This window comes from Squalius cephalus (genome assembly GCF_949319135.1).
Source record: "Squalius cephalus genome assembly, chromosome: 2".
NCBI lineage: Eukaryota > Metazoa > Chordata > Actinopteri > Cypriniformes > Leuciscidae > Squalius > Squalius cephalus.
The window spans coordinates 12183167-12203144 of record NC_137123.1 but is presented as its reverse complement, the minus strand read 5'-3'; the positions used below and the strand labels follow the sequence as shown (position 1 = coordinate 12203144).

The following is a 19978-nucleotide window of genomic DNA, read 5'->3' as shown; positions in this document are numbered from 1 at the left end:
ACAATGTAGTACTAAAAGTCACATTGTTTCATGAGTTATACTGTATATGTCACATGTTTTACATTGTCACATGATTTACTAGTCACATGGTTTTACTTCTTATGGGAAAAACCCTAGCGTAGGCACAGGAACTGATGTAACCAAACGTTCCTATATATATGAGTGCCTCTGTATGAGTGTGTTGCGCTTTTGATTTTGATGTCGTTGCAGCCCTGAAGAGAATATAGCCCATCTTCAGTTTTATTTAGACTCTTTGATTGATATTGCTCTGCTGAATTTCTTAACTTGACAAACTCGGACGAGAACAAGTTAATCATATATTGCTTGAACTGCATATACACTGTAAAACCTAACTAGCCTGGCAAGCCAGACCTACATCAAGATGTTAGGTCTGGAAACCATAGACGCGGCTTCATCCGAGGGGCGGGATAAACGGCTGTCTTTCAAATTCCCTCTGCACGCAATAGGACAGCGCTTAAACCAACCAGAGCGTTTTCCCAACAGCGGAGCTTAGTTGATAGATTCAACTTTTGCCATATCTAGCCGGCAAAACGACGAACACATCTTCCTTTTTTTAAGAATGACTTAAGTGCCGTTCTTTGCTCTTTTCTCAAAGAAAAACTTAACTCCAAGTCCTCCAGAGTCGCGGCCAAAGCCGATTCGAAAGACCGTTGTTCTCCATCAGCAGCCGTCAATCTTTGTTTTCAAGTGGCAGCCGTCGCAACTCTGTCGTCATATGTTAAGCCCGCCCCCGCCTACTCCATACACGACGTGATTGGCCTGACCTAATTTAGGTTTTTGCAGCTAGAAGGTCTATTGAGAGTTGCTAGACCCACCTGGCTGCGAAATACATTTTGCTGCCGCTAGGGTGCGTCTAGATTTCTAGGCTAAGTGAAAGGCAGATTCTGAAGAGATTCCTTAAAAAAAGATGCAATTTATAATATCTTGTGAATAGATTAAAATGTAACGTGTTTGTTATTAAAACATTGTAGGACTGAAAATAATCCAAGATATTTTAAATGAACAAAGATATTTGCTTTACTGCACAGGAAAACTGGCAGAGTAATTTTTCCAGAGTAATTTTTTTTTTCCTCAAAAATAGTTGTTTTTGATCTATTTTGAGTGAACAGAGTAAAATGTGTCCATAGAGTGGGAGCAAAATTGAAGAGTAACTGTGACTCCTCCCCAAAATCTTCTCCTCCTAAAGTTTCGTTTATCCGCCATTACGTTGGTCACGGTGATCGCTGCATGCATGTGGATTTGGAAGAAGTTGTGCTTCTGCTGGATGTAAAAGTAAGTAGAATTTCAAAGTTTTAGAACTCCTTTTCATAATAATCGCCTCTGTTTTGAGCTCAGACCATTTTGCCGCATTTTTTTAACATTACAGTGATCGCGACGCCAATGTGAACTTGATGTGAAGTTTAACGCGAACGTTAGTGCTCGACAAGACTTGTTTAGCTACTTAACGAGGGAAAATCACTAACATAAGTTAATCACTTGTTAGATGATGTTGTGCAGGCGAACACATATCACATTTGGCCTCGAGATAGAACTAAGTTAGGATAAATCTAGAAAGTTATCTTATCTTAAATTATAAATTCTTATTTTTGTAACTGTTAACCAAAGAAAATAACGTTAGCTAACATATAGATTACATGAACTTAATTGACACCAGTGAAGTTAGCTTCATATCAAATGTTTGTCCACTATACGTTATTGTGACGAGCGGCTCGAGTTGTGCACCACATGTACTTGACTCTGTAATGAGTTAAGTTAACGTTAGGATCGATGGAGGCCATTTTTTTATGTGGATGTGGATGAGCATTGAGCACAGTGCCTTAACAGAACTATTAAAATGTTATTATTAGCTTTTAAATTCCCTAGTAATGGCTAAAGTCATTGTAGGCTTTTTAGATTTTTGGAAGATTTGGAATAGTAATTCCTTGTTCCTTTAGAAAGATGTAGGCTAGTAACACTTGAGTCATTATTATTATCCAAAATCTTACAAAAACCTCAACAGCTAACAATGACTTATTAATGCCAATATTAGAGTGTTATCATGCTTTTTATTACCTTATATTTATACATAATCTAGGGCTCAACGCTAAGGATTTTTTAGCTGGAAAATCCAGTCGGGCCAGTAATTCAAATTTTTACTCGCCCTGTAAAAAAAAGAAAGAAAATGGGCCTATAAAATAAGCCTAGTACTCTAAAAATTTATTTATTTTTTTTCCTTTTTTCATCTGACTGTGAGTGTTAACGCCTTGTTTAACTTTGTCTCTTTGGTCCCTCCAGAATGCAAACCAACAACGTTGTCAGAGTGAAGTTCAAAAATAGCAAGAAATATATTTTTTCTCCAACACCTTTTACATTTCAGACGTTTTTGGAATGTGGTGAGATATAACAAACTTTAACATTGTTAATATCATTAATACTTTTCCCTCTGAAAATATTTTTTAATAGTAATATAATAAGTGTATGATTTTATCTTATAAAAATAACTGTTTTAGTTCCTTTGGCATTGCTGGCCTTTGTCAATTTCCCAATGATTTGTCTTCCTTCAGTTGCCAAGAAATTTGATCTTCCTACAATGGCTGTAAAAGTCTTTGATGACTCAAAGACAGAGGTTGATGAGGAAGCATTTGAATATCTGCTGACACGACCAGACATTGGTGTCCTAGAAATTTTCATTCCAGGCACAGCAAGTGTTGATGGTAAGTTTTGTTTATTCTCAGCAATATTCACCATATTTGCATAGGCTAATATGTCTATTCGACTAATTCTCAATAGCTGTTATAGCATGCAATCAAAAGTAGTATGAACAGATCTTCAGACCATTGATATGGTTTATATTGCAGATTCTTTAAGCTTAAGCTCATATTTAGGAGATACTGAGGGCACGTCAGAGTCTGATGACACAGCAATGTTGATTAGAAGTCCTCCTGAAAAAAATCGAGCTGAGGAACGTCGTCTTGGCCAAGTAAGGATCACCAATCTTGCCTCTGAAATACATCTATATAGAATAACTTAAATAGTAAAGATATTTGGAACTATATACACTTGTCATTTGTTAATAATTTCTCATCTCTGCTCAATATTACATAATTCCCCCCTCCAGATGATTGAAGATATCCTAAAGAGCAGCCCTGGAGGCGAGAAGGTCATAAACGATTATGTTTATGAGTTAAAGAGTAAAGATTATCTACTTTATAATTCATGTGGTATTTATTTTCTTAGCTTTGTAACTACTAGGTCTGTGTATTGTTCTGGTCATAGGAGCATTATTACAATGCAGAAGATGGAAGTGGATATCTGGCATGGAGAATAAAGACTCTGCAGAAGGAAGCATCCGAGGGACGAATGAAACGCCAACCACAAACAGGTGCGAGATTTGATGCTTAGTCACTGCTCTTATTAGCTTGGCTGGAAGGCTTGATAAATGTTTTTTTTAATTTTTTTATTGAACATAAAACTTGCTTATTTTTATCATTTTTAAAAAGTATTCTTTTGTTCCAGATTGGTCTGTCATTAAGTCATAATGTAAATGAGGTCAAGTTTTACATAGTATCTCTTCAAAATATAATTGCTGTTCTTTTTAAATGCAAATATGTTTTGCACAATCATCCATGTTGGGCAAATTTAAAAGTCACTCTGGGATACTGTACATGCATGTTTTCTATGTTTTTTCCTGTCATGTATTTAGTTTTGGTATAAATGTGTTGTGCATGCTTTTGAAAGAAAAGGAACTAAATATTTGGTTTTCATATTGTCTTAAACACTTTCAGGTTTTTTCACATCGGCAGAAGATGCTGCATGACCCTAAAGAGTCATCTGATATTCTTTCTATTTTCCCGCAATTCTTGGATATACCAGGCTTGGTATGTGGACTTCAAATCTTTAAACATGAAAACATACACATGAAATTAAGTGCTATTGTTGTTCTGCAGTAACCCAGACTCATTAGATAAAAAAAAAGTGAGTTTCTACTGTGGTTCCTACTTTAATTATCTTTGGCATTTTGTACAGATTGATCAAGATTTTGGACTTCTATTTGGTGATGCGACCTCTGCAAAGTTGTTGGAGAAGTGGTCTACCAACATAAAACCAAAGGTTATTGCACAGAGCCGTGGCCTCACACAGACTAGTGAGCTCCAAGACCTCATCCAAAATGCTGAAGCCACTGAAGTTGAAGAAGGTAACTATATTGTGCTATAAGTTATGTGTTTATGACAAGCATATAGCTTTATTCAGATCTATAGAGTTTAAAGTGTGGTCACAACTTTACCCATTAGACATGCTTGATTCATATGCAACACAGACTTGCAATGGGTAAACTGTCAGAATGAAAATCACCTGTTTCTCTAACATTTCTACCCTGATCTTTTCTCAAAGGCCTAGTACAGGAGTTGCAGATTTACAGAATTTGGGTCTCTGAATAACAAAAGTATGGTTGATATGTAGTAGATAAAGTTTAACTCTATGACCTCAGTTCAATATCTGTAGAAGTTTCACCTTAATTCATCCACACATCTGTAGTCATCAAGACTTGGCCATGAATGTGCTGTTAATACTGATTCTGTGTGCAGTATAAACTAAGGTACTAGAGTGGTTAATTTATTTATACCGGCACATCATCCAAGTGAAGTTAAAGTCTAAGTTAAACTAGTTCAACTGAGTAGGAGGGTATGCTCAACCCCTTCTACCTAAAAACTTAAAACCAATGTGTTTATTTTGTTTTCCTTGTCTCCAGGTTGGGACAGCAACATGTATTCCATTCTGATGCTGGTTCACCTTTTGCCATCCTCAAGTCAAGGCCACAAAAGACCGGGGAAAGATCTCAGCGAGAAAAGCATGTGATTGTCTTGTCAAATTCATCAAGGTGAAGCTACTGATGAAGCAGATCAAATGACACTAGTTCATATTGTTGTGTTACTGTGTGACCTTGAACTTGCTTATTTCTCAGACAGGTTCTTATTTGGTCCTCCAAATTGTTGTACTTGTTCAATTCTTTTCTACTTAGTACATACTTAGCAGGGTTCTAGACTGCAACCAAATTTATATAATGAACGAGTACATCCTGAATCCATTTTTCGGCTTTAACGGCATTAAAATAGAAATACAACATTACAAAGTCAACCTTTGATGGTTTTGTGTGGATGTACAGTGAGCACAGAATGTACACCAGAAATGCCTGAGCTGGCTTATCGAAAACCAGGAAGTAACCGTGCATATAGTCCATTAGAAATTAAGGAAATTTAGGAATTAAGTCATATAAAAATTAAAAGATTGAGACAACTATTCATCAGCATGCATTGATTAATCCTATGTTGTAGCAAAAAAAAAAAAAAAAAAAATGGGTGCGACCAAATCGTGCTGGTGCGACCAACTGAGAAAGTTGGTAGCACCAGTGCAACCAGTGGAAAACTTAGTCTGGAGCCCTGCTTTGTAACAATCTGTTGGAAGTATGTAATAAAGAAACTTAGGTGGAAGACGTCACTGTATATTTTATTCATGGTGTATATTGAGTTTAACTTTTAAGTCACATTGGCACTAATGTGTTTTCATTCTTTCACAGACCGGTACCAGTATCCAAGGGCACTTCGATACCATTGGAGAGAGTCTCCAGCCGTATCTATCGTACCGTATCTACGTATCTTATGTCTTATGGTTTGGATTCTGATTTGTTTATTGTACCATATTGTTTCATGTAATTCTTCATCTCTTCTCTTACATTATTACTATCACAATTTTCTATTATTTTAGTATTATTGTTTTCATTATTTATTTTATGATCACAATTGAATTAAACAGGTGCTAGATTTCTTTATTATTATTTTAGTATTGTTTTCATTATTTTATTTTTAGGATCACAAATGAATTGTGTAAGTGTAAAATTGTTTAAACAGGTGCTTGGAAAAATAAAAATTGAGACATGAGTATACAGTTGTTGATTTTATTTCAGACTGAAAAGCAAGTTTAAGTTTCTCATTTATATTTTCTAGACTTTTTGAGGGTAAAACATGAATGGTTATTCTTTATTCAGTTAGTTATTCTTTATAGTTTACTCATAATTGATGATAAACAACTCTGGAGGGGAAATAAAATGTGGCCGAGTAAATTTGAAGTTCCCCTGAACAGAGTTAAAAAGTAGCAGAGTCAATTTCTTGTAGCTCTGAAGTGAGTAAAATAGCATGAGAGTTGATTTAAAAAAACACTAAATAGAGTTAAATATCATAGGAAAGAGTAAAATATTATCACTAAATTGAGTATAATTAACTCTGGAAAAACTGCTCTATCAAAAGAGTAACTTTTACTCTTTTCAGAGAGGGACCAAATGTTATCTGGCATAGAGTAAAATTTTCTTCAATTTGAGTAAATTTTACTCTGACAAATTTACTGTGTGTTTCCACCCCCTCTTTCTATCACAAGGACCATTTGGAGTTCCTAAAGGCACAGAGGTTTCTGATAGTGATCTAGGCCTGTAGGCCAATATGTTTGTATTTTGGGGGTCGATGAATTGTCACACCTTTAGTACAGTGGGGGAAGTGTAATTATCTGATTGGTCAGTTTGAATGTCTCACATCTGGGTTTTAGTCACATGGTCAGGAAAGGATAAAAGAAGATTGAAACTATTGCTCTGTCTCTCTTCTTCTCTGGGTCACTCTCACTCTCACTCTCTCTTTAAGATTAATGGTATAAGTTATCCTCATCTCATACATCTATTTTGTAACTATTATAAGTGTAACCATAACCATATTTTGTCATTAAACCTTTTTCAATTACAACTAATGTGCTAACTAGTTTTGATTTGGTATTGACTTTGAAGTGTTACATATTGCAATACAACATTGTCACTCTCTATAGCAATGCTCTCCCACAAATATTAAGCTATTGTAACTGCACTTATTTCCGTCGTTGGCAGTGGCGGACTGGCACCAAAAAGAGGCCCTGGCAATTTTAGCAGAGAGGCCACATTTGTCTTCTCAAGTCATCTGCAACCAACAAAGAAACATAACATTACATTCTCATCAGGTCAATGATCGCGAGAAATTCCACTGGCTAAAAACATTCAAAATACCTTATAAATAGAGAGATTACATACATTTAGGCTATTTGCCCTTCACAGGAAAAATATAAATAAAAAGTCATTATTATTATTTAGTTCATAGGGCTATTATTTTTCAGAGATAGGCCGTGGTGTTTGTTTGTTTGCTTTTTTCCTTGTTTTTTTGTGGCCGCCTGCAGCTCCGCTTAATTTATTATTATTTTATTCATATTTACATTTACATTTACATTTATGCATTTGGCAGACGCTTTTATCCAAAGCGACTTACATTGCATTCAAGGTACACATTTTTACATTTTGTCAGTTCATATACTTAGTCTGTTGATTTGCGACGGCCTATTGTTGCAGACACTCCGCTTTATTTATTTATTTATTTAGCCTTTTTATATGGTTGTGATGAGCGCCGAGTGAGCCGCTGGCTGTGCTGCCGGTTGCGGGCGGCCAATCCGCCAAAAGGCGGCCGCATCTCCGCTTTATTTATTTATTTAGCCTTTTTATATGGTTGTGCGCCACAAGTTGTGATGAGCGGCGAGCGAGCCGCTGGTGGTGCTGCCGCTTGCAGCCATTGCGCCAATAGGCGGCCGCTTCCTCGCTTTATTTAGCCTATTTATTTGTTTGTGATGCGGCCACAACAAGTGATGAGACCAGGGGCCTGTTTCAATAAGGAGGTTCAACCAACTCTGAGTTAAAACTTGAACTCTGAGTTGACTTACCCTGAGATGGGAAACTCTGAGTTTTCGGTTTCAGAACAGCTGAAATGAGTTAGTTCAATCAACTCTGAGTTGACCTACTCTGAGTTAAGCGCGTGCACCACAACTATAAAAAGCCATTATCAATGGAGCGCAGATATTACGAGTCACCATGGCAACAGCGCCAAACAAAAAGAGGAATTACTGTTATACAGTGTTGGGTGTAATTAATTACCAAGTAATCTAAATATTGTGATTTAATTAAAGGGATAACTCTTAATTCTTCTGTAATTTAAAATAAAATCTGATGTAATTACATTAAATAGGCTACTGCATAGACTAGGCTATAGAGAACAATTCTGTATAAAACAATAGTGGATTTAACATACATTTTTAAAAGGTATATTTTTTATGTAACCTTCTCCCTCTACACACTTTGGTCAATTCAAGAATAGTTCATGCAATTGTATATTGTTTATTTGAAAGCATTAAAAGTGCAGTTTCTTGTCTCTCCTTGTATTGTTCAAGTGGTTGAGGTTGACATGGGATTTAGTAATTAGTAATAAGTAGACCAAAACTTTCTAAAGATAGTAATTATTACATTAATCTAATTACACTGTTGAAGATAACATTGATAACTATTTTAGAGTAACTTACCCAACTGTTATAATATCAGAGGTGAAACTGGAAGAACAGTATGTTATTCAACCTAATTTTAATTTTCATGTGGAGCAATCCTGCAGGCATTAAAAGAACATGGCAGCAGCTGAAAATTAAATATAAAAACATAATTCAATCAGGTAAGGCTTGAGCATATCATGGGTGAAGGCTACCTGACTTTACAGACATTTGACATATTAAATAACTAAAGCATCCAGTGTCTAGCAGTGCAGCAGCATTTACAGCTGAGGGAATTCCAGGAGGGACTTCAGAGCCAGTCACTCCCAAAGATCCAAGGGCCTTCATAAAATGTAAGAGGTTTACATATGTGTTATTTTTTAGATAGGCTATTTTTGATATTTCCATTTATTTTACTTTGAGGTTGGGTTTTTTGTTGGTCCCAACAGATTCTGATGGTAATATCTGATCAACAGAACCTGTCCCAACAGAACCCCAGGCAGTTGTAAGTCACCTACTCAATACACCAGAAATTAAATAGTGTTATAAAGTGTACTCAACCAAATGCTCATCTTCACAGGACGATGAGGATAAATAGTTTCTGCTGCCACAGAGAGGCCTACATCAAACAATCTACCCATTCAGATTTTTTTCACATTTTTATGTGGATAATCTAAGTTTAAATCTAAGTATAAACGGGTATTCTTATCTCTCCCTCCGCCCCCAGAGTGTGGAAGAACAGCAGGAGGACGGTACATCAACTTCTGGTGCACAGATTAACACAGTTCAGTGATTTCCAGTAAATGCCACAGTTTAATTCTGTAGAATTTGTTTAGAACTACATTATGTAACTCTAATCTACTACTGTATTTTCAGTTGCCAGTTAAGGAGTTATATAGACTTCACTGTAAAAAGTGAATAGTTGGATCAACTTAAAAAAATTACTTCAATTGGTAACGCCTAAAGAAATTAAGTTTTCTCAACTTAAATTATCATGTTTTATCATGAAAAACGTGATAATTTAAGTTGAGAAAACTTAATTTCTTTAGGTGTTACCAATTGAAGTAATTTTTTTAAGTTGATCCAACTGTTCACTTTTTACAGTGTTCATCTTATTAAAAAAAAAAAATAGAAAAACCTGCAGTAAAAATAGCAATATTTTATTTATTAATAAAATATTAATTTTATTAATAAAAATTTACTGAAAGAATGAATGCGGTGTTTAAACACCGCTTCCCCCTTTAAAAAAGGGGAGGAGACCGATAGAAACTCTGGGTTTACCGAAGAAAACCTGCTCCCGACCAGGTTAGGTTCAGAGAGTAAGTTACCATGGTAACTGACTCTGAGTATAAGTTACCTCTCTTTCAGAAACAGGCTTGACTTACTCTGCTTTCTCAGGTTTAACATACCTCCCATTCTGAAACAGAAAACTCAGAGCTTCCCTCATTTCAGGGTTAACATACTCAGAGTTTTCACTTAACCTCCTTTCTGAAACAGGCCCCAGGCGGCCGCAGTGGCATTTGCCCACATTGCCCAATGGCCAGTCCGTCACTGGTCGTTGGTATAAGTGACAGTGGGTGGAATAGACAAGAAATGTGCAAGCTATGGGTTTAACATTTTATTTAAGTTTGTTTAAATGTGTACATCTTACCCGTGGTTCCGCCGGGGTCCATAACTGCAGCATGGAATAAAGGCTTGGAATTAAAAGGGCGCGGCCTTTCCTGGTGTCCTTTATATATTCGGTTGGGAATTATGGGAAATGTAGTTCTTGGGACAATGTTTTGGGGGGTTGTGTGTTAATTTGAATGTGTTTAAAAGATGTTTGTGTGTGTATGTTTAAGTGTATGTTCATTATGGCTTTATGGTAAATGTGATTTTTATTTTGTTTATTTGAGTTTGTGTATATATATATTTCCTCCTTCCCCCTTTAAGTTTGATGTAATTGAGCATTTGTGAGACCCCTGTAATTATAAGAGTGGTTTGGTCCGGCTTGTTAAAAGGGCTTCATTTTCTGTGGCTGGGTTAGTTTGGGTGTGGGATCTCTGAGAAACATCTGAGACCCAGAACTCAGTTGTGTACTGATGCACCATTTATCAGTCAGTGTTTTTTTTTTTTTCTGCACAAAGTGTTTTAATAGGTTGGTTTCACGTGACGTCACGCTGCTGCATCGCGAGAGCGCGAAATTCAGATGGAGGGCAGGAAGTAAATGGCTGAGGATCTGCCGTCTGAAAATGCCCATGTTTTGTGTAGTTTACGGCTGCTCCAATCGTTCTAATCGAGAAAAGGGAAAGGGTTTTTATAGAGTACTGAAGATTGTCACTCATAAAGGTGAGAAATGTAAAAAGCTGAAGAACAAAAGTGGATTTTTAACGTAAGTTACGTCTGCGGTCGGGAGGAGCAGAGTCTGTTAATGCCCGTGTCTGCAGCGACCACTTCGTCCGAGGTATGTTAGCTAGCCAACGTGTTTTTTGTGTCTGTGTTTATATAGCATTAGGTTGTCGTTAAATGCTCATTTACTTACTCATTTACTGTCAGTGAAACGTGTCCTAATTCCGATTTGTTGCATGATACAGATCCGATGTGTTCTATGACAGTGTAAACAGGAAAAAAACGCATGCATTTGGATATTTCGAGATCGGTTTCAGTTCTCATATGTGAAAATAAATCGGATACCAATGCGACTGTCATGTAAACAGGCAGATCGGATTTTCTGAGGCATTAGGCAACGTCTCCGCGGTTAAAGCCAATATTTTAAATACAATATGCTCCCACCAGTCCTGAGATCTCTCTCACACACAATAACTGAAGCATATGTGCAATGATGGCCCTTTTCGTCGTCCTCCGCCTCATAATCATGGTGATGTTTGGCGAACTTCGAATATATCACAGAGCTAGGATCAAGCATTTTTCACGTTCGTCCATCTGTGCATGATAATTTAACCCTTTTAAGCATGCGCGATGTTTCAGATAGTATGGCAAGTGTAAACGCATGAATCGGATATGGGTCAGAGTTGAAAAAAACGTGTAAACGGACGGTCAAAAAATCGGCTAAAGGGACAATACGGACACTCCGCAACGGTTTTCTACATAGACGTATTCTCCGTGTTTACTTCCTGCCCTCCATCTGAAATCGCCCCGCCTTCGCGCGTCATCATAATCACGTGACTGAAACCCACCTATTGTAATAAGTAGGTGTTGCAGTCAATAAAATTACACTGTTGACTCCATGAATGTCTCCTAAAAAGTTAAAGGGGGGGTGAATTGCTGTTTCATGCATACTGAGTTTTTTACACTGTTAAAGAGTTGGATTCCCATGCTAAACATGGACAAAGTTTCAAAAGTTAAGTTGTACGTTTGAAGGAGTATTTTTGGAACAAAAATACTCCTTCCGGTTTGTCACAAGTTTCGGAAAGTTTTTTTCGAGTATGGCTCTGTCTTACGTAAGATAGGGCGGAATTTCCTTATATGGGTCCAAAGGGCACTTCTCCGTGGCCGCGCGCGCACTCGCAGACCAGAGAGAGAAGAGAGCGAAAGCAGTACGTTACCTCAAAGCGCTATGCTCGGCTTTTAGGGAAGTCAATGTCACCAAAGAAGTGGGTTTTTGGTTGGCAGGGCAAGACAACCCTGCACAGATTCCCAAAGAACCCAGCGTTAAGGGAATAGTGGATGGAGTTTGTTTTTTCGAAGCATCAACGGAGGTTGTGCACGACTCTTTGTTCCCTGCATTTCGACGATGATTGTTTTATAAACAAAGCCCAGATCGACTTATTTGCAGATCGTCTAATGCTTAAGGATCGAGCAGTCACGGTGAGTAAACTACTTCAAATGTCTCTCTTGTTGTTAGATCAGTTAGCACAGCTATAGCACACCGCCCACACGGCCCGCCCCCAGCCGCTCGGTTTTTTCCGGAAAGACTCGGTACAGTCAATCTTTCACTTATAAATATAATAAAACTAAAGACGTTTTGGAGATATGAAGGATGCAATACTACTCTATAGGTACTCAATATTAACAGGAGATTGAGTGAAAATGAGCATTTCACCCCCCCTTTAATGGAAGAACCCTTACAAACATTAAAGTAAAACATCCTGCATTTAATAAACTGAAAAACATTGTTATTTTACAGGTATTTCCTGAATAATCACGATCATATACCTTCATTGTAAAAACAAATCATAAAAAAATGGTCAAATGACTGTCAGCTAAGGCTGCCAAACAAAAACCATAAAATGTAAGTAAAATATGCTAATTTAAATAAAGTGCAAAAAACTTTAACAAAAATTTTTGATGTCACCATGATGGTGATCAGTGTTTGCTTTAGTTGGGCTCATGAACCTTGAGTTGTGTTACCATGTCTTATTTAACTGTGGTATTGATATACATTAATTATGGCAATAAGTATAGGAGAAAATCTCATCAGATGATGATGGGCGCTTATTGGTGAAATTACAGTCATCACATGATGACCTGATTTACTCATGTGACTTATAGTCAAATCTCTAAGGATATTAGTTGAGTTAATGTAATATATAGAGATAATTTATTTATGATTTATTTAATTTAGAATTATAGAGTATGTTTAATGTATGTAACAAATTTTCTCATGACCCTTGTGTTATTTTGGTATCAGTATTATGACAATCTGATAATCTGAAATTAAGAAAAAAAAAAATATTATACTGAGATTGTTTTGCTTTTTTTTTTTTTTTTTTTTTTTCCTAGGAGTATAGACACATCAAGAATCAACATATGAATCTCAACAATGGTGACAATCGACAAAGCTTTTTTTTTGTGACTTTAGTAGCTGGTTTTGTGACGAGTTCAGAGTTGAGCTGATTTAAAAAAAAATAAAAAAAATATTGTCACCATTGTTGCAATTCATACACTGATTTTTGATATCTGTGTGAGTCTGTAAAAATCTAGGCAAAAACTTTTTAAAATCTTTCAGAATATCACAGTACAGTTTTGGAATAACTCAGACCATTACATAATGATTATTATCACTAAAAAATGACCAACATTATCTAATCTGAGTTTTTCTTGGATTCCTATCATAACAAATATGTAACAGAGACTCACAGTTAAAGCAGCCAGAGAAAAGCTCATGTTAAACACTGAAGGGTCAAGAGCACAACTAAAGCAAACACTGATCATCAAACTTTATTATTTTGAGAGATCTGGTAGTGTTTAATGTTCTGATGGGGTTTAAAGTGTTTCTGTATTGTCTGTTTGTGTGTCACCATTGTGTTGATGAGCAAAGAAACCCTGATGATATGCTGCGTGTTGCTTTATTTAGCATATAATAACTGTGTAATTGCTGATGCAGTGACATGTAATTACAAAAAATCATGCATGTAATTTAATGATCAGCAATCCCAAAAATGAATAAAAATCATGACTGTGAAATATTTGGATCAAGTTGATCATACAGTCACACTCAGACATCAAGATTGTGCATATGAATCACAACAATGGTGACAATCAAAACAAAAAAAGCTTCATGCTGCAATGCATGATGGGTGGCTTCATATATAATACAAACTCATCCTTGATTCCCAAGCTTCTTTGTTTTTATTGTCACCATTGTTGCAACCACCAGTGGCTGGAGAGAGCTGTGGTGAGGAGATCTGAAGCTCCAGCCAGCAGCGATCAACCTGAAGCTTTCGCCTGCACTCCCACCGAAGCTCAGGAGGGTTGAGCCCAGTCTTCATCTGGATGGGAAACCTCTGGGAGACTGGGTCGCTGCTGGAAGAGGTGTTAGAGAGAGCACAGGTCTGATCAACCTGAGGTCTGAGTGGGTCCTAACGCCCCAGTACAGTTGCAATAAGCTGTACTGTATAAAGGGAAACCCTGGTGTAAAATAGTCCTTACAGCACATATCGCCAACGCCCCAATACAGTAGCCATAAACTGTACTGAATAAAGGGTTAAAATAAACCCCAGACTATAAGGGGTGTAACCCTGGGGCAAAAAATAATCCCTAATATCACATCACAAATTATATAGTACTTTATTTAGTTCTTACAACTACATGGGAGCGAAAAAAGTCTCTTATGCTCACCAAGCCTGCATTTATTTGATCAAATATACATAAAATATATATAGTGATATTGTAATATTGTGAAATATTATTACAATTTAAAATAATGGTTTTCTATTTTAATATACTTTAAATTATAATTTATTTCTGTATCAAAGCTGAACTTTCAGCATCATTATTCCAGTCTTCAGGGTCACACATCTGGACCAGCTAAACACCTTCAGACACACTACACAGCAAAAAAAAAAAAAAAAACAGTGTTAAATTAGCTCAGCGTTTATTTGGACATTCTGACAGTCTGAACGTATCCTTTAAGTCCACACCCAAGAAGCAGTGTAAAAGTTAATGAGATAATTAAGTGATTAATTGAGTGTTGATTGACAATCAGTGATGAACACCTGATGTTAATAAGCAGAATCTCTGAAGGAAACAGTCAAGAGTCTGTTTTAAGTCGTCATTATGGAGATCAGTGTTTGCTTTAGTTTGGCTCTTGACTATTAATTACTTTGCATAGCTTTTCTCTGACTGTTATACCTCTGTGTTAATAAGGCAAAGAAAACCACAAAAAAATCTGGTCATGTGTTGGTGGCTGTTATTTAACCTCAATAAACGTTTATGAGTGTTAAAACCTTGATTATAGAGGAGAGTTAAATTTATCTTGTTAATTGTAACAGCCCTCAGAATCTCAATCTGAATGGTTTTGAAATGTCTTCACTTAAAAATGGTTTGATCTATTCTATCACTTACAGTGTATGAATCTCAACAATGGTGACAATAAAAAAGTATGCTGCAGTGCATTCTGGGTGTGCCAATCAAAACTCATCCATGGCTCCCAGCATGCATTGCGGCATGAATAAATTACTAGCTGAATTGTCTCAGTAATTTCTTTCATTCTTGATGTGAAATTCAAAGTTGATCTGTTTATCTGAATATGCTGTTTGTCACCATTGCTAAGATTCATACACTGATTCTTGGTGTGTGTGTGTGTGTGTGTGTGTGTGTGTGTGTGTGTGTGTGTGTGTGCGCGTGCGTGCGCGTGCGCGTGCGCGTGCGTGCAAGTGTAAGCAAAGTTATATGTAATAAATATTGCTCATCTATTTAGCAGACATAATATTTCAACACACTGACTATATGATTTAATATCTAAAAAATAAATAAATTATCTGTGTTGAAACATCCACCAAAAGAAGAGAGAGAAGAAGACGTTGATTTCTCACCACAGCTAAAGAATGTTTTCAGACTCGTTTTGATGTGAAATTGTATCTATTTTCTATGGAAATTATTGCGTAATACCAGTTTATCTCAGAGCATTTTTAGTTCCTCTCACACTCTCAGCACTACAAAAACACATAAAAGTGAAACCCCATTGCCTTATCTACTGCTTTTCTTATTGTTTTAGGCTTTATAGGGTGAGTGATATTTCTTATAATACACAAGTGAGATAGACTAGTGCAAATATTACAAATAGGTCGTTAAACTAATATTAGCACAAGTTTTGCCTCAAACTACCTGACAAATGAAGCCACGCAATAATGACGAAGGAGTTAAAATGAAGTTTATAAGAAACTTTAACTCTGGTTTCGCTAACTATTTGAGTAAATGAAAACATAATACTTACATTTAAATTTGAATTTGCCGTCCAACACCGAACTCTAGTCTCGGCCGCCTTTAAAAATAATAATAAATGCTGTCGTCACCGGCGTGCAATGACTTATGGGGTAGAATAGGCCTCTAAGTGGCCTTTATGTATCCTTCCTTTCACAGGGAAACAAAGGGTGCATTTGGCGTCGCTTTTGAATCAGGGTAGCCTTCGTCGCGTCGCGATGACGCAACCGGCCTTCGAATGCGGCCTTCGGAGGATGCAGAATTGAATTGGGACAGCCTTCATCGCGCCGCGGTGATGCAATCGGCCTTTATGCGACCATCCATGGATGCAGCCTTTGAATTGGGACGTCCTTCCTCACGCCGCTGTGACGCAATCGGCTATGGCAATCCAAGAGGCTCAGAAATACGCCATAGATTAATCGCGTTTAAAGACAAACGCCGTCAAATACGCCGTTTTAAACCGTATTGGACGCCGTAAAATACGCCGTTGTAATTACAAACGCCGTAAAAGACGCGCGAAAAACGTCAATGACGCCGTATTTGACGCCGTTTTAATGTGCATGGAAAGCGCCGCGTTTTAAGCCGTTCATCTCGGCATATGACGCCGTAAAAAACGCCGTTTTGGTTGCACAGAGTGCACGCTATTTTACGGCGTTTTGCTTATAGTATAATGAGACACGCCCACTGATTTCCACAGCCAGTAAGTTTGAACTGTTCTCTCCCAATCAATGATGAACTGAGTCAGACCAGACCAATTCAGCACGGATCATTTGTGGTAATCCAATTCGTATGCTCCCAAGGAATTATTAATTTTATGTATTAAAATAATCCAAGCTAAATAATAAACTGAAATTAAAGAAAATATTAAAGAACATTCAAATCAATAAAGCAAAATTAATAGGATTTTCACATTTTAAAAGGGTGTCACACAGGGCTTAATTTGAACCGGAACACGCCGGAACATGTGAACATGGGTAACACATGACTTGCCCGCTTGTTGTGCTAGTTGAGATTGCTGTTAGCCTCGATCGTTTCACTCACTTTTTTTTTTTTTTTTTTGTATAACATATCATTATTGAATTTATATATTTTATACATTGTGAAAATATCTTAATCAAATATTATTCAATAATATATAAATACAAATATACAGGCATATGATGATTTATATCATACAATCCTCATAATCATTAAACTTATATTTCATAACTTCACACATCCAGAGCCTCTTCAATATCTCCGTCTTTAACAAAGTCCAAAACAAAAAAAAGTCCTAGATATCATAAAATTATATATTTTTTCCTTATTTTTCCTTAAAGGGCACCTATTATGCCCCTTTTTAGAAGATGTAATATTGGTCTTGGGTGTCCCCAGAATGTATTTGTGAAGTTTCAGCACAAAATACCCCACAGTTAATTTATTATAACCATTTGAAAATGTCATTTTTGGGGCCTGTTTTAAAAAGAGCTGTTTTGGCGTCTACCACTTTAAATGTAAATGAGCTGCATATCCCCGCCCTGCTGCTGGACCTACAGTAGATGATGACGAGACTCCAGCACAGAATAAACACGAATGAGAATGGACTAAACGTCTCGGAATGGTTATTTGATACATTTATGTACTTACAAAGTTTTAATCGCGTCCCTTTTGCCATTATGGATGTGCAACACACACACACACACACACACACACATACGAACTGTTTGAAACTACACACACACACACACACACACTACTGTGAAGTACAAACGATTTTTTTAATTTATTTCTTAAGGGGAGGGAGATAGACGTTTATATAGCCTACTGTCTATGGAGATAGAGCAGACCTTAATTTATTTACATTTGTTATTGCTGCAAAAAAAAAAATGATACGTGACATAAAACTGTCTGACCTTGTTTGTTGAGACATCCTATGACGACGACAATAAATAGCTTTTGACGCATTTGTTGTTGAACTGGCTAACATCGATTGAAATGACTATTTGCTCAAAAATCATAAAATACACTTACTTCTTCTGGAGGTGACGTTGGATCGCGAACAGTAGGCAACGATCCACACTCTAGGATTAACTTTGACCCTCGAGTCGTTAACAGTCAGTCAGAAAATGAATCTCGTATTTAGGACGTTTAAGTGGTGCCTTTTCTTCATAAATAAAATCCATCCGCTGCGTTTTCAGTGGCTCTGATGTCAGTGAAGACTAGTATGTCCATTCTTACATCCCACAACACACTTCTTAGGAGACATTACCGGCTGTCGTTGAAACAATGGAGGATGCAGATCACCGAGGGCGGGGTCTATGCCAAAACCAGATGTCAATCAAATCACGTCGGCGGGGCTTAGCTCATTTCTACGTCACAGTGAGGAAAATCTAGAACAGGGTGTTCTGAGACAGTGCTTATGATTTATTGAGATAGTAAAATCATTCTAGGGTGGTTTTGCTCACACACTGCCAACACACATTTATGTTCAAACATCATGTAAAAGTGAATTTTGCATAATAGGTGCCCTTTAAGTTTTTCAAGAGCTAAGCTATTAAAGGGATACTTCACTGATTAGCATTAAGCTTTGTATCAGTAGAAACCCGGTAGTATTTTCGAATGTCCGTGCTTCCCTCCCTCATGTCTCCTATATGTAGAGCCAGCCCTGATTGGCTGCTTGAATCTCAATTTAAAAGAATGTCCAGTTCGCGGTCTTTCTTTCTTTTGGCCATCGGTGGAGAAGAAGTCATAGCACGGTTACTCATGGTTCAACCGAGGAGGTCCTTCAGAAAATATCAGAAGCAGGCATAGAAGTAACCGTCGTCGAGATGAAAGGACATGAAATGGACTTTCAGGCAAATGACATTTACTCGGATGATAATAATTTGTATGTCACAGTTAGACATTGAGTTTAAAATGAAATGTTGGAAAATGTGAAAATGAAAAGTATTTAATAAATTCTGATTTTAATTCAGTGTGTGTGTAATATATATATATATATCATTGTTGTCAACAATTGTACCCTGTCAAAGCCAATTTTGTACCATTTTTGAAGGGTCCATTTTTGTATTGTTAAATAAAGGTACAAAATTGTCACCACAGGTACAATACTGGTCTCTTAAGGTACAAATCACAAGGGTACAAATATGTACCCTATGCCAAGGGTACAATATTGTACCCTTGAGGGTACAGCCCCAGTGACAAGCCATTGTACCCCTAAAGGTACAATTATATACTTTATTTTCTGAGAGTGTAGGGCGACAATTTGTGTGAACGATTGTTTTCATCCACTGTTTGTTATGAATTTGAATGTTCATTTATAGGCTATTGATAAACTTTGACTAAATTTGTTTACGCCGCCGCCGTTGTTTATGCTCACTGGGAAACGCGAAGCTAACGTTATCTTGCTATTATTGCGTCCTTGTATGGGAGCTAGTTATAACCTCAGGTGGTGAAACGATTTTAATATAATGTTTCTCTTTTTCTGCATTCTGTTCTGCAATATATAAAAGCATTATCTAGCTTGGCGACATTACACACTGAATGAAGTATCAGTAAAACTTAACTTTGTTTGTAGTGACTATTTTGACTTTCCTTTATGTCGGAAGGGAGGGGAGGAGGGAGGGTCTAGCTAGCCTCCATTTTGTTTGACAACAATTCGAATGTCAACAAGTAATGACTCCCGGGATCGCTTACAGCACCTTTAAATGGAGAAAAATCGATCATAACTTCAGTAAACTATGGAATGCCGCAGGGATCTGTGTTGGGCCCTCTATTATTCTCAATATATATGATGCCACTTGGAAATATTATAAGGAAACATGGAATTAGCTTCCATTGTTATGTTGATGACGAATGTGGCGAGGTGGCGGAAGGGCAAAAGTTACACCTATGAGAAAGTATAGCAGAATAAAGAGCAGACTACGCCACCCCGTTTCACTGAACGGGGAAATTTCACAAGAACACACAGGTTCGCTACCAC

At 37.0% G+C, this 19978-nt stretch overlaps 2 protein-coding genes across 2 annotated transcripts in view; one reads left to right on the top strand and one right to left on the bottom strand.

Moving 5' to 3' along the window:
- Positions 1 to 19978, bottom strand: part of LOC307149157 (putative adhesion G protein-coupled receptor E4P) — a gene marked incomplete at its 3' end in the record, with an annotated part of 269548 nt that overhangs the window by 99383 nt on the left and 150187 nt on the right. The window lies entirely within an intron of this gene.
- LOC307154367 (uncharacterized protein) lies at positions 2302 to 5938 on the top strand. The gene is made up of 9 exons (XM_079864253.1): positions 2302 to 2393; positions 2565 to 2714; positions 2859 to 2980; positions 3119 to 3191; positions 3277 to 3382; positions 3786 to 3878; positions 4027 to 4195; positions 4751 to 4879; positions 5576 to 5938. Coding segments are annotated over exons 2-7 (519 nt in total). The 5' UTR covers positions 2302 to 2393; positions 2565 to 2590; the 3' UTR covers positions 4028 to 4195; positions 4751 to 4879; positions 5576 to 5938.